This window comes from Ursus arctos, unplaced genomic scaffold (assembly GCF_023065955.2).
Source record: "Ursus arctos isolate Adak ecotype North America unplaced genomic scaffold, UrsArc2.0 scaffold_11, whole genome shotgun sequence".
In the NCBI taxonomy this organism is placed as follows: Eukaryota; Metazoa; Chordata; class Mammalia; order Carnivora; family Ursidae; genus Ursus; species Ursus arctos.
In genome coordinates, this window is record NW_026622775.1 from 67,674,782 (window position 1) to 67,689,172 (window position 14,391).

The 14,391-nt window shown below is 43.4% G+C and overlaps 1 protein-coding gene across 1 annotated transcript; it reads right to left on the reverse strand.

Annotated features, from left to right (window-relative positions):
• Positions 1 to 6,058: 6,058 nt before the first annotated feature.
• NEFM (neurofilament medium chain) lies at positions 6,059 to 11,103 on the reverse strand. Its single transcript, XM_026518978.4, has 3 exons — positions 9,997 to 11,103; positions 9,174 to 9,298; positions 6,059 to 7,915 (listed from the first exon to the last, which is right to left on the reverse strand). The coding sequence occupies exons 1-3, from the start codon at positions 11,074 to 11,076 to the stop codon at positions 6,529 to 6,531; spliced, it is 2,592 nt and encodes an 863-aa protein (XP_026374763.2). The 5' UTR covers positions 11,077 to 11,103; the 3' UTR covers positions 6,059 to 6,528.
• Positions 11,104 to 14,391: the final 3,288 nt, after the last annotated feature.

The following is a 14,391-nucleotide window of genomic DNA, read 5'->3' on the forward strand; positions in this document are numbered from 1 at the left end:
TCTCTTTAGCTGAAATATTCTTTCTGGCTATGAATAAATTTTTGACATCTAAATTGAGTCAGGTTTAAAAACATCATCTCAGAATTCAAACTATCCTTGAGGTTTTCAAGTTAAAGTGGGAGGTGTGGAGGTATTGTGACTTATGGTGAGTTCCAGGTTTCCCAAGTCCAAGGGCATATAACTATATTACTCTGTGTTTGTGCTATATTACTCTGTGTTTTCAACCAATCTGTGGTTTTCTGGAGGAGACTATCAACAGTTAAAATTAAGGGTATTCAGAAGCCCTAATGTGAACAGGCAATTTTACCTTTTTCACCAAAATTCTCTTAGGAGATGAGAACCAAGGCACTCCTGGGTGGCTTAGTCAGTTGAGCATCCAACTCTCGATCTCAGCTCAGGTCTTGATCTCAGTCAGGATCATAAGTTCAGGCCCTGCATTGGGCTCCAAGCTTGGAGCCTACTTAAAAAAAAATAAAATAAAATAAGAGAGATGAGCACTAATTAGACAAGGAGGTTAATTTCATTGGCAACTCTTTTTTATGGCATCATCATGGCCTACGCTGTTATGAACGTGAGAAAGCCCAAAGATAGAGCCTATGATATTTGCAGTTGGCCTCTGGCTTTTGATCCTATGATTTTAATTCAGAATTGGGAACCTCCTGTGTCTGCCTTCTGAAAGCAATATTGTCACTCAGGTTCTTGGACCCTTGATTCCTTTCTCTTAACCCTCCTCCTCTCCCATCTCCATACATCCAAAGCAAGACCAGAGGCATGGGGTGGGCCTGTGTAAGTGGTCTAACATCCTAATCCTACTTAGGTCTTTGAAATGATTACCCTCCCCTTAAATATTATAAAGAAGGGCTTTTGATCTAGTCAACTGCTAATTTTTTTCAACTATGGTTTCTTCTAATATAAGAATGCTAACTAGACTTAAGGAGTATTACCTAAAATTAATAACCTATTGAAGATACAGTGTGATCATTTTTCAAAATACCTCAAATAAGAAATAGAACTCTGAGAGCCTTGCATTATGATGTGAAGCACAATCAGTATGGATTTGGGGATTTAAAGTTGTCTTCATAGGCCTAGCCCAAAATTACTTCTCTAATTCTCAATCTTGTTTTAAATAATTTGCATCAAGAAACGTTTAGGCCCCATGATTATGTAGGTGGATTATTGGGTATCTAAGCAGCTTCTATGGTTTATTGTGAGAAGTGCAATTATTTTCCACTTATTTTCTCTGTAGGGATAATGAATATATTACAGTGCATTATGCACTGATGTGTATAGTGTGATGAAGAAATGTATGTGCTTATGCATACATGTATGCTTATATTGTATACTGGTAAACTCATTGTAACTGCAATCTGCAATGAAATCATATAGAAGGAGATTAATGTTCCAGTCAATTTCTTACAGAGATATTACATAAATTCTATACTTATAGCTTTGATCCAACTTAAAATTCAATATATTCAGCAACAATTTTGATCAGCAATGATTTTGATCATTAAGATATTTTTACAGTGTATCTTTTACAGTGCTAGGTACTTCTACAGATATCATCTTATTTAATTACCTTGCAGCCCTTTGAAGAGTATGTGAGTGCCCTGATTTTACAGATAGATAAGTAGAAGCTGTCTTCGTCTGTTCTGGCTGCCAGACCAGGTGGCTTATGAACAACAGAAATTTATTTTTCACAGATCAGGAGGCTGGGAAGTCCAAGATCAAGGCACCATGATTCAGTGTCTGGTGAGAACCTGCTTCCCGGTTGAAAGACGGCTCTCTTCTCAATGTCCTCACAAGGTCGAAGGGAGAAGGGAGCTCCTTGAGTTTTCTTTTGTAAGGGAACCAATCCCATTTGTGAAGGCCCCATCCTCAGAACATAAGCACCTCTCAAAATGCCCACCTCCAATATCATCATATTGGATGTTAGAACTTCACGTACAAATTTGCAGACACAAACATCCAGTCTATAGCAGAAGCTTAGAGGGATAAAATACAATGGACTCAAGACACACAATTTAACTATCTCCAGCCCTGGGACTCCACTCCAGCGTTTTCACCAGAGCTTTATTCTTCTAAGGCTAAAGGAAACCTGGAAGTAGACAAATTTTGTGCACAGCAAATTAAATAATTCACTGAAAAATAGCTCCTGTTTTCCTTTGTGAAAATTACATAAACCAGCAGGAAAAAATTACATGCTCCAAACTGGAACAACCAACCTATTTGTTGTGGGAATGAATATCCCAGTGTTTTAATACTGTCTCTGCACTGACTGGCAATAGAAGACAGTGTGCTAGAAATAACACTTTCCTTTTCCATTGAACATTGAAGTTGTCATAAGAAAAGTGTTTGCCACATTTTTGTGCACTGCAAGCTGTTGTGGTAGAAGGAATCACTGCTTAATTTGTATCTGGATGTTTTATTCTTCTCATGATGCAAACAGTGACACAGAGAGGTGGGATATTGCATCCTTTTTTTTTTTAATGTAAAGAGATCTGTAGGCATATTAAATGAAAGACTCAGGACAGAGATCTGTTTTCTTTCTTGCAATCTGAAGAGAAAGAAGGAACAACCCCAGAATCACCTTGTAAATTGAGATGGTCACAATGGATGGATTTGAGGGGCAGTGTCCTGCAAAGGGTTAAGCATAGATGTTCTGGAGCCAGAATATCTGGATTAAATTCCAGCTGTATTACATACCAGCTGTGTGACCCAGAGAAAGTTAATTTTTTTTTCTGTGCCTCAGTTTCCTATTTGAAAATTGAGAACTAATAAGCTTTGGTACTTCTTACCAAACGAAGTAGTCTCTCTAAGGCAATCTAGTGAAAAAGTAGAAGTTCTGTTTGTCAATGGCTTAATGTCATTGTAGCCAGGGACTGATTGTATTGAGGGAAAAAGCATTCTAACTTCATAAATACCTGGAGGTTTATGCTGAGTTTTAAATAGCATCTCTCCCTGTCACTGAACATATTTGAAAACACAAATTTCACATTGCTTTCTCTTTAAATAGTAGTATAACAATTGGAATTGCCAATACAATTAGTGAATTCCAGGAGAGAAGATCATTGTATTCCCAGGCCCTAGCCCATGATAAATATTTGTTGAATTAATGATACAACCAAGCAATCTGATACCTTTAGACATGTTGACATTGCTTATCAAAGATGCATTCTATTATTATTATTTTTTAAAGATTTTTAAAAATTTATTTGTCAGGGAGAGAGAGAGAGATAGAGAGAGAGAGAGAGAGAAGTAGGCAGAGGGAGAAGCAGGGAGCCCGATGTAGGACTTGATTCCAGGCCCCGGGGATCATGACCTGAGCTGAAGGCAGATGTTTTTGGTGGCTTTTTTTTTTTTTAAGATTTTATTTATTTATTTGACAGAGAGAGAGACAGCCAGTGAGAGAGAGAACACAAGTAGGGGGAGTGGGAGAGGAAGAAGCAGGCTCCCAGCAGAGGAGCCTGATGCGGGGTTCCATCCCAGAACACCGGGGTCACGCCCTGAGCTGAAGGCAGACGGTTAATGACTGAGCCACCCAGGTGCCCCTGAAGGCAGACGTTTAATTGCCTGAAGCACGCAGGCGTCCCAAGATATATTCTATTATTTTCAAAGAGGACAGAACAGTACTCTGAAATATGTGGAAGTATTATTAAAAATCTTTTATTCTTGGGAAAGAAAATGGGATGGCTGAGAACAAAGTTGGAGCTGAAGAGACAAGCCTCTAGTGCTGGCCCTGGGGAGGGCTTCTGATTGGTCCTGTCATTTGAAAACAGTATATGCTACAAAAAGGGGTTTCTAAGCTGTGGTAGGCTCAGGGGCCAGTGTTGGTAATGAAATGATTTTAGGTATAGACGAATTAATATTTTTATAGTGCCACCCAGGCATCCATATTTATTTATTTTTTAAAAAAGATTTTATTTATTGATTTATTTGAGAAAGAGATCGAGAGAGAGAGAGAGAGAGAGCGCCAGCGCGCTCATGGGGGAGGGGGGAGAAGGGCAGAGGGAGAAGCAGGCTACCCCACGCTGGGCAGGGAACTTGACAAGGGCTTGATCTCAGAAGCCTGAGATTATGACCTGAGTCGAACACAGATGCTTAACCGACTTAGCCACCCAGGCACCCTATTCAATAGGTATTTTAAAAATTCAACAACACATCATATAGGTCCAGTCTATTCCCACTTTATTTAAAAAAATATTTTATTGACTTATTTGATAGAGAGGAGAGAGTGAGCACGAGCAGGAGGAGGGGCAGAGGGAGAGGGAGAAGCAGACTTCCCGCTGAGCAGGGAGCCCAAGTAGGGAGCCTGATGTGGGCCTCAATCCCAGGACCCCGCTTAACTGACTGAGCCACCCAGGCACCCCTCTATTCCCACTTCATATAAGAGCTCCCAGACTCTTCCCTGGGGAAATGCTGCTGCACCATGGGTGCCAGTCTTGGTGGGACTGTTAATCAGGATGCTTCTTGTGCTGCTCACCAAGGCATGGGACAAATGTATGCTGTGTTTCTAACCTTCCAACGGAGTGATACAAGTTTTGAGTTTAGTCAGCCCTGTGACTGCATGATGATTCCTGCTGCCTCCAGTCCCGGAGCTGTCTAAGCTGGTCTTCCCAACACCCACCTCTTCTGCTCATCCTTCCAACCTAGGAGTTGTCCTGAATTTTTCCAATATGCTCTTTTTTTTCAATTCTGTGTAGCTAGAGCAAGTTTTTGCTGATTATATTTAAAAATTCTTTTACCATGGATGTCATCGATATTATTGCTTCAGAAAAATTAGTGTTTTAACATTAAACATGAGTCTGTAAAGGAAAATGTTGAATACACTGTGAAATGATATGCAGATACAGCAAAAATTGTGAGGATTGGCAAATGGCTAATGATGGGAAACATCATTGCAAATATTGATATTAGCAATGAGCTTCCTGGGTGCATTTAGGAATTAAAATTGGGGTATCCGGAAAAGCTATTAAAAAGAGCACTGAGGATTATATTATTGGGATGATTTGATCAATACAAAAAATATGGACTTGAAACAAATAATATATTAATTAATAAGTTAGTAATGGTCTTAAATGTCTAGAACAGATACATTTTGAAAAGGGAGTGGTATTATTTCCTTGTTCAAGATCAGGCTTTTTTTTTTTTTTTCAAATCTAAAAACACTTCTTCTTGGGGCGCCTGGGTGGCTCAGTCATTAAGCGTCTGCCTTCGGCTCAGGGCGTGATCCCAGGGTCCTGGGATTGAGCCCCACATTAGGCTCCTCTGCTATGAGCCTGCTTCTTTCTCTCCCACTCCCCCTGCTTGTGTTCCCTCTCTCACCGGCTGTCTTCTCTGTGTCAAATAAATAAATAAAATCTTAAAAAAAAAATAAATAAAAAATAAAAACACTTCTTTGCCTATATCAGAGAAAACCGTTTTTCTGAGTGAAGTATTTTATTCTTGACATTATTTTTTCCCAATTAGTAAAACACCAAAAGTATAAATCTTTGTCAACTAAATCAAGAATCAGTGCTGCAGAAAAGGAGTGTGCGTGTGTGTGTGTGTGTGTGTGTGTGTGTTTGATATTTCTTGTTAGTAACTACTGTTAATGTTTTCAGTCCTGCTTTTTCTGGACATATTGTTATAAATGCCATGATTTCCTTTGTGTCAGAACTCCAAGAAACAAGTTGTGACTCCACTGTCATCCCTCTCACTTTCAGGTTCTCTGAGTATTGGTTTGGGGTCAAAACATTTGGAAATTGAAGACATTTAGCCCATGAATCTTGCTTTTTTACCTGATGCTTTAATTTTTATTTCAAAAATATGCATTTAAAATGTTGAGGTGAACGTTGGGCTACATAAAGATTTTGACACCTGAAACTGTTTTTGGCGATTATGCTTTCTCGGTGATCCCCCTCAGGGAAATAATGATAAGAAATGCAGGTCACTTATAACCCTCCCCCCCTCCCCCCAAATAATCTACAGTAGGAAAAGAAAGTGTCAGGTACTGGAGATTTCACTTTGAAATGACAGGACACCATGCAATCGACTATGTTTCCAATATGACCTTTATTGAGCAAGTACTGCTGTGACATTTAACATCAATCAACGAAAGGTTGCAAACTGTGCATGTCAACGAGGTTCTCCCATGAACAAAAGTCCTTTTTCAATGCACCAGTGAGGTAAACATAATTATTCATATATAGCTTTCTTAAGGCTAAGAGAGTTCTGTGTTTCATTTATTATTTTTGGCTCAGTTGGTTCTTTGCATAATACATCTCAAGACATCCCTCCCCCCAAGTGCCCCCCTTCCAACAGCTTAGGAAATTGGCCAATTCCCCAGGTACATACAATATCATGCATTTGAATCACCCAAAGACTGAGGAGGGAGCACCCTGAGCTTGCATGCAGTTCCCTCATATTGCACAAAGTAAAATACAATGTCTGGAGCCCCCATGGGAGAACCCGTTCTGTTTTGAAGCTGTCAATCACATGCATATTAAAATTGTCATATGGCTTAACCTTTTGCAATGGACTCAAATATTAGTCACTCTGGGTGACTTCCTTTACTATGGCGTGTGAAGTGACCTTCTCTACCTTTTTGGTAGACACTAGCTTCTCCTCAAAGGTCTCTTCATGCTCTTCGACCTTTTGAGTGACGGTTACAGATTTGGTGATGTATTTGGTAGCACCATCGCCCCCCTCACTGGTGATTTTTTCTATCTTTTTGGTCACCACCACTTTTTCCTCACTTCTGTCTCCCCCCTTCTTTTCATCTGCTGGGCTCAAGTCTAGCCCATTGGTGACAACCCCTTTCTCCTCTTCTCCCCCACTGCCTTTCTCTTTAGTTTCCTGCTCTTCCTCCTTTCCTTCCACCTCCCCATTTATCGCTATGTCTTCCTTCCTGGATTCCTTGGAAGCCTGATCACCACCTTCCTCCTCACTTCCCCCCTCCTCTTCTGCCTTCTCCTTCTCCTTCTCCTTCTCTTTCTCCTTCTCCTGAGGCTGTGGCTTCTCCTCTTTGGCATCTTTCTCCAAGCTCACCTTTACAGATTTGGTGACGGTGCTCACCTCCTCCACCACTTCCTCTTTTACTGGGGACTCCGCCTTCTTCTTCTCCGGCACTTCTTTCGGCTTCTCCTCCTTTTTCTCCACCTTCTCTTCCTTGGGGGATTCCTTTACTTCTTTCTTTTCTTCCTCCACTTTCTCTTCTTCTTTTTTCTGCTCGGCTTTCTCAGCTCCAGCTTCTGCTTTTGGTTTCACCTCTTCCACTGGGGATTTGGGCACGGGAGACTTGGCCTTCTCTGGCTTTTCTGCCTTGGCTTCTGCCACTGGCTCCTCCTTGGGAGCCACCTCTTCACGCTTCTCTTCAGTTTTCTTTTCATCCTTAGCTTCAGCTTCTCCTTCACCTTCGGCCTCTATCTCTCCTTCTTCTTCCTGTTCACCTTCCTCTTTTTCACTAGAACCTTCCTTCTCGGATCCTCCTTCTTCGGCTTGGTCTGATTTAGCACCCTCCTCTTCCTCTTCTTCTTCCTCTTGGCCTTCCTCTTCCTCCTTTTCTCCTTCTTCCTCTTTAAGTTCAGGTGCAGCCGCTTTCTCTGGAGACTTTTTGGCAGCTACGACTTCTTCCTCAGCCCCTGCCTCTTCCTTCTCTTCTGCCTCTTCTTCCTTCTCTTCTTTCATGGACACGGCCAGTTCCTCTTTAATGGCTGTCAAGGCATCTTCCATTTCTGATTTCTCATCTTCCACTTTGGTTTCCTCTATGATCTCCTCAACAAATTTGTGTTGGACCTTTAGCTTAGGAGCCTCTACCTTGGTTTTCTGAATCTTACTGGATATTGTGACTGAGGGCTGTCGGTGTGTATACAGTGGCCCAGTGATGCTTCCTGCAAATGTGCTAAATCTGGTCTCTTCACCCTCCAGTAGTTTTCTAAGGACCGAATCAAAAAAGACAAGTCATAATTAAAATCTCAGTGGCCTTCTGAGTTTCATTATGTGATAGGTAATGCAGCAGATACCTTTCAACAAATAGAATCACATAAATAAAAGATTCTGTCAAGCTAATGTAATACCTGCTATCATTTCACTGGTCTACAGTGTCATATCCAAAGATTCTCATGGACCACCAGCCAATCACCTGCTGCAGTAACTGACCACACCCAATAGTCCACTAACACACCCAGCCACCAAATCTCAGCTTGCCGCAGTCTATTTGCTGCACCATGAATATGCTGAAAAGCTCCCTCATGGCCAAAAAAAACCTTAGTGACCTTCTTGGGCATTTGGACTTTCAGGATGTACACTAAATTTCTTTTAGCAAATATAACGATCAACAAATCTAGAAAACTGTTTAGTGTGCATCAGTATTTGGGGTATATCAAGTTATAAATTGGTCTGCAATTTTAATCATAAACTGTCTATTTAATATAATTATTCAGCTTTCCTGAAAAAAGAGATAGCTCTGAGTGCAATTTATTCCTGAAATGTTATGATGATGACCTTTTGGTAGTAGAAAAAGTGTTTAGTCAAGGATTTTCTCCTATGAACTTAGTCATCAGTAAGGTGACATCAGTTAGCAGACCTATAATCTTTTTTCTTTCCTCTCTCTGGTTGTGTATCTAGGTCTGTAGATATAAATCTAAATAGAACAGAATACACATATTTTCTCTCTATTCTATCAAATATATATAATATATTCTATCTAATATATGTGTATATATCCACCCTATCACTCTATAGCTGTTCTCAGCCAGATGATGGCAATAGTAAGCTGTAACAGAGAAATTGAATGTCCTGGAATTTGTCCTTGATATTATAAAGTTGAAAAGCTGAAACCACTATATGAAATATTAAAAACTAAAATTCTGTTTTTGTTTCAATCAGTTGGAAAACATTTTTCACTAAAAGTTGAAGCATAAGCACAAGCACTAAAATCAATCAGCGCCATCCCTCAAAACATTTTATTTAAATACTTATTTTAACTAATGTTTACTCTTTTAAAGCTGTGTAGAGTGGTAAAGCCAGATTTACAATTCTTTAGAATAATTGTTTTTTAATTAAGAAAGAAAGCCAGGCACTGATTTAAGATCCCTGCCACCTGCTCATTTTAACTTAAGTGATGGGGCTCTGCCAAAACAGCCTCTGCAGTGCGGTAAGTATTTCCGCCCAGTCGGTAGTGAGCGCGGTACCTGTACGCAGCGATCTCAATATCCAGAGCCATCTTGACGTTGAGGAGGTCCTGGTATTCTCGCAAATGACGAGCCATTTCCCACTTTGTGCCCCGGAGCTCATTTTCCAACTGCTGGATGGTGTCCTGAAATAGACACAGCCATAGACTCATGCTTCCAACAGCAACTTCTTTCGCAAACCGCTTACTAACCCCTCCGCCCATTTCTTTCCAGTTCTGTAAACCCTGTAGCTTCCAGCCCCCTTAAAACAAAAATAAAAACAGAAAAAAAAAAAAACCGGAGGAACTGTCAAATAAATAAACAGGATCAATTAGACAATATGAGATTTTCTAGGCACACCATGCATTGAGACCAGTGGATCTAGAACTCGTCTCAGCAGGAAACAAACGGGTTTGGGAAAACCCCTCGGCCGACCTGGCCCTTCTCATCTGAGCCTTTTGGGCTGAAGCCAGTTTTAAGAGTTCTGATCACGACCCTAAAGTTGAGAATATGTGAGTTTCTGCACAAGCTATCCTAAACTTGCTGCTTGTTCAACTGCTCAAATGTGTACCCTCTACTGTAAAACTAGACGTCCCGAGGAAAAAAGCACGTTTCCTAAAGGTCAGGGCTCTTAGGAGCTGGAGATAGTGGGTGGGGGAGGAGTGGAGAAGGATGGAGAGGGGCGAGGACGCTGTGCGCATCTAACTTGCTCGGCGTCGCGCGCGCGCACTGGCCACCGGCCACCAGGGAGCGCGGCGGAGAGAGCGCCGGGTCGCGTGCCTGAGTGTCGGGGGCGCGCGGCGCTGGCGCTGGCGCAGGCTGGCCGCGCAGCCGCGGTTCCTACCTGGTAGCTGCTGAGGTCGTGGTTATGGCGCTCCTCGATGTCGCTGAGCTGCCGCTCCAGGGACTCCTTGGTGCCGCGCACTGACTCGAGCTCGATGCTCTTGGACTGCAGCTGGCGCCGGTACTCGGCGATCTCTTCCTTGGCGGAGCGGATGGCCTCCTTGTTTTGCTCGGCTGCCTCCGTGAGCTTGGCGTAGCGGCACTTAAACCACTCTTCCGCCTGGTGCATGTTCTGGTCGGAGTGGCATTCGAGCTGGGAGCGGATCTCCTTCAGCGCCGACGAGATGTCTGTCTTCAGGTAGTCTTTGCGCTCCACCGTGATGTGCGACGCCTGGATCTGGGCCAACAGGTCGGCCACCTCCTCCTCGTGATTGCTCCGCAGGAAGGCCACCTCATCCTGCAGTGACTGCACCTTCTTGTCCAGCTCCACCTTGACCATCGACGCCTCCTCGATGTCTTTGCGCAGCGCGCGGATGGCCGCCTCGGTGTCGTCGCGCAGCCGTGCCTCCTCCTCGAAGCGCTCCTTGAGCCGGTGGATGTCTTCCTCCAGGTGATCCGAGTCCAGCTGCACCTGAGCCTTCTCGTGATTCACCAGCTCGAGGGTGGCGCGCAGCTCGCGGATCTCCTGGTCGTACGCGTCGCCCAGCTGGGCGTGCGAGGCCTGCTTCTGCCGCAGCGCCTGGATCTCCGCCTCGATCTCCTTGTTCTGCTGCTCCAGGTAGTGCACCTTCTCGATGTATCCAGCGAAGCGGTCGTTCAGCCCCTGCAACTGCTCCTTCTCGTTGGAGCGGGACAGCTTGTAGTCGCCGCCCGGCCCGGAGCCCCCGTTGAGCAGCGACGAGGACTGGCTGAAATCGAGGCTGCTCTCGGCAGAGCTGAGCATGGCCGAGCTGTAGGTGAGGCGCGGGCCAAGCGCGCTGCGCTTGTAGGAGGAGGACACGGTGCTGGGCGAGCCGCGGGACCACGACTGCGAGCGGAAGCCGCTGGATGGGGAGCCACTGACGCGGCTGAAGCTCGAGCGGGTCTCGGTGACCCGCCGGTAGGCGGACGGGTTGCCCAGCGAGTCCAACGTGTAGCTCATCTTGGAGGCCTCGGGGTGTGTGGCTGTCACAGCGTTCTGCTGGTCTCGCCGCAGCCCATTTATAGCCGCGGCGGCTGGTCCCGGGCCAGGGCCCCGCCCCGTGGAGGCGGCGGCCGAGGAGGCGGGGACTGCGGGCACCGGGCCGGGGGAGATGAGGGGGGTAAAGACAGCCTAGCAGTGATTCAGCGCTCGCTCCACGTGGGCCCACGCCGCATCGGACCCAGGACTTTGCTGCGCGGTGCCGGCCCCTCCCCCAACTCTCCTCTGGTCCCAGACCACTTGTCGCCCCTCAAGCCCCCTCTCTCCGTTTCTCTTCGCCTTCGGATTGCATTTTAAACTCTCGGTGCGAGTATTCACCCAATGCCCTTTCTTTGTGTAGTCACTCTTCTGCCTTTCGGGCAGCTTTTCTCCCGAGCCCCTGACCACCTTGTTCTTTTCTTATACCTGCGGCTTTTTTTTCTTTTGCCCGTTCTCCATTACTTTTTTCCTTTACCCATCTTCTGTGCTGAATCTCTTTCCCTTCTTTTGGTCATCTCTTCGCTTTCCCACTTTTAGCCTTCTTTAGTCCCACTCACTCCGCCCTTCTCTCTGAACCCCTTCCTCCAAGGCCTTTTTCTTCCCATCCTTTTCTAGTCCCCTACTCCTTCCTCCCCTCCCCCTACTTTCCTCCCCTCCCCCATCCTCATTTCCCCTCGCCTCCCTCCCCTTCCCCCACTCCTCCTTTTAAAGCAGTCCGAGATGAGCGCAAGCCCAGAGTTGGGCCTAGAAGAAAAAAACAAAAAGACTTTGAAGAACAGTCGGCCTGAAGGCTTCGGGAAGGGGACAAAGAGGATGGGCCTGGGTAGTTATTTGTATTAAAAGTGGGATGTGGCGCTACATTCTGCTTAACGTTTGGGGGACGTCCGCAGCTTCCGCAGGGGCAGAAGGTAAGGCGCTTGTGCTCGCTATGGCGCCGGCAGCACCAAGGACAGCGCCCAGGCCGGCGAGCCGGGAGACTCCGCTGCCCTGGGGGCTTGTTAACCCAGCTGGGCCTGTCAGCTTGGCGGGGGTTTCCTTCCTCCTCTTCTCGAGTAAATACAGTTAAAGCCTGTTTGTAGTGACTCTGTTTGCAGGAGCCAAGCTGGAATCGAACACTAAGATTTCTCTGCAATGCAGAGTTGGCACAATGAACCGATTGCAGATTTTGAAAACAACTAAAATTCATTAAAGTCAGGTAACAGAAATAATGTACTTGTAGCCCAGGTTGAGTTTTCTAACATATGATAGATGCAAGAAATCAAGAGATACAGGGACTGAAATTTGAAGGTCAAATATTCCTTGGAAAGGGGAATTTGAAAACTGCTGAGGTGAAAAGTCCAGGGGAATATAGTGTGTGAGAAGTTTGAACACGAACAATTGCTTTGTCATCATTCTGTTCAGTATACCTTGTATGTAACTGCAGTGATCGAAAAGCACCTGAATTAATTTAAAATTAATTTAAAAGTTGCCAAACAGATTCACCACAACCTTGAATTAAACCAGATATTTTTTTCCTCCATTTAAAATATATTTCCCTAGTTAGATATTGATGATTGATTTGATATAGATTTTCCATATCTTTTAACATGTTTATTTCAATAAGGACTCTACATAGACTTCCTGATGTTTGATGCACTGTTAACTGGTAAAATGCCCCTTTATTTTACATAGTACTTTGGGGTAATTTAAGGTAGAAAAGTTCAGAATCCTGCAAGACAAAGTGAAGAACAGAGTGTAAGACTAATGACCGAGTTTGCTGGGGCCATGGGCACAAATGCTTGCATGTGAAATGCTTGGTATGGCTAAGAAGAACCACTGCTTGGGAAAAGCAGACACCCCAGACTTAAATATTTTCCTTCCACAGCACGCTTTCTTTAGGTCTTGTGGGTTTTTTTTTTTTTAAGTGACGTGGTGATGTCAATCAGTAAGTTTCTAGAGATTTATTTTTATTTTTTATTTTCATGAGATCTCTTGGCCCATTTGTATTTTAAAATAGGAGGGGTTAATTTAGGGAGTTACTTTTAGCTCATTAAGGTGAAACTGCAGCATTGCAGGCTGTGTGGGGGAAGGATGTTCTAATTTGCTGAGTGACGGGTTATCTTTCAGGCAAGGAGAGCCCATGTCTCGAGCTGTTGGGAAAGGCAGATTGACAGAATGAGGGGATTGACTTGTGAATATTGGAAAAAAAGGGGCGATTTTCTGGTTTCTGATAGATAAATAAAGGAAAAGAGAAAGACAATTTTCTGCCCTTCTGTAAAGTACTGCCAATCTCCAGGTTGGAAAGATGACATCAGATAAGGCCAAATGCTAATTATGCAGTAATTATGCCTTAGTTACTTATTACTTTCTGCTTTTATTAAAAAATTCAAAAAGCCCTTGGGAGTTTCATGTTGCATTTGCGCTGGAAGGACTTTCTGCAATGAGAGCAAATGGTTAACAGGCAGGCTGCTGCTGTTAGTTTCCTTCAGGGTTTTAAAAATGAGATGACTCTGCAGAGAGACATTTACAAGGAAACACATGTCTAACTTCACAATTAGCCTGTTTTGCCTTGTATCTAAACTAGCTCAGAAATTGTTAAGCTTCCAAGTGGTTACAGAAGGAGGAAAGCGTTGCGTACAAACAAAATACCGGCCAATTACTCAGGCTAAATCCAGTTAGTGACTATAGCTTATAATTGTAACTTCGGTGTCACATGAAGTATTGTTCAGTCTGGTCACAACAGGATAACCCAGAGAACTATATCAGTCACCTCATTCAGGGAAAAAAGTTCCCATGGCTTAAAAAATGATTGGTCCAATTTCACGCTGACTGAAATGTTTTATTTTATATTAGACTTTTTACTTTAATCACTCTTTCTGAAGGTGACTCGAAGGTTATGCTTATCAGTGAATTTAGTATAGAAACTTTTTAAAGAAAGCTGTAATATTCATTTTTCCTTCTTTGATATTTTTAAAGAACATTTACCACACTCACATTTGCCATAGAAAGAAATGTAAAGTTTTGCATTTTTTACCCTACTTTTACCCTACAGTAAGGCTACAGAATCTTCTGAAAATATTAACAAGAGAGGAAAGAGCATGAGAATTTATCTGAATTTACAATACTGTTGAGTTTGACTATGATACTTTTATAATTTATCCTAAATAGGGAAATTACAGATCGGATTTAGAGTAAGACATTTTTAATTAAATTGTCTCTAGGTTGTTGTATTATAAGCTACCGTGTGTTTTGAATCACTTCATAGGGAAATACAGAGCATGCTATGTGTTCCTTCAGTAGGTAAAGTGCAAAGATTAA

Coding starts and splice junctions, on each gene's coding strand:
- NEFM (XM_026518978.4), bottom strand. CDS start 11,076: ATGAGCTACACGTTGGACTCGCTGGGCAACCCGTCCGCCTACCGGCGG. Junction 9,299..9,996: donor ACGACCTCAGCAGCTACCAG/GTAGGAACCGCG, acceptor TGTCTATTTCAG/GACACCATCCAGCAGTTGGA. Junction 7,916..9,173: donor ATTGAGATCGCTGCGTACAG/GTACCGCGCTCA, acceptor TTCGGTCCTTAG/AAAACTACTGGAGGGTGAAG.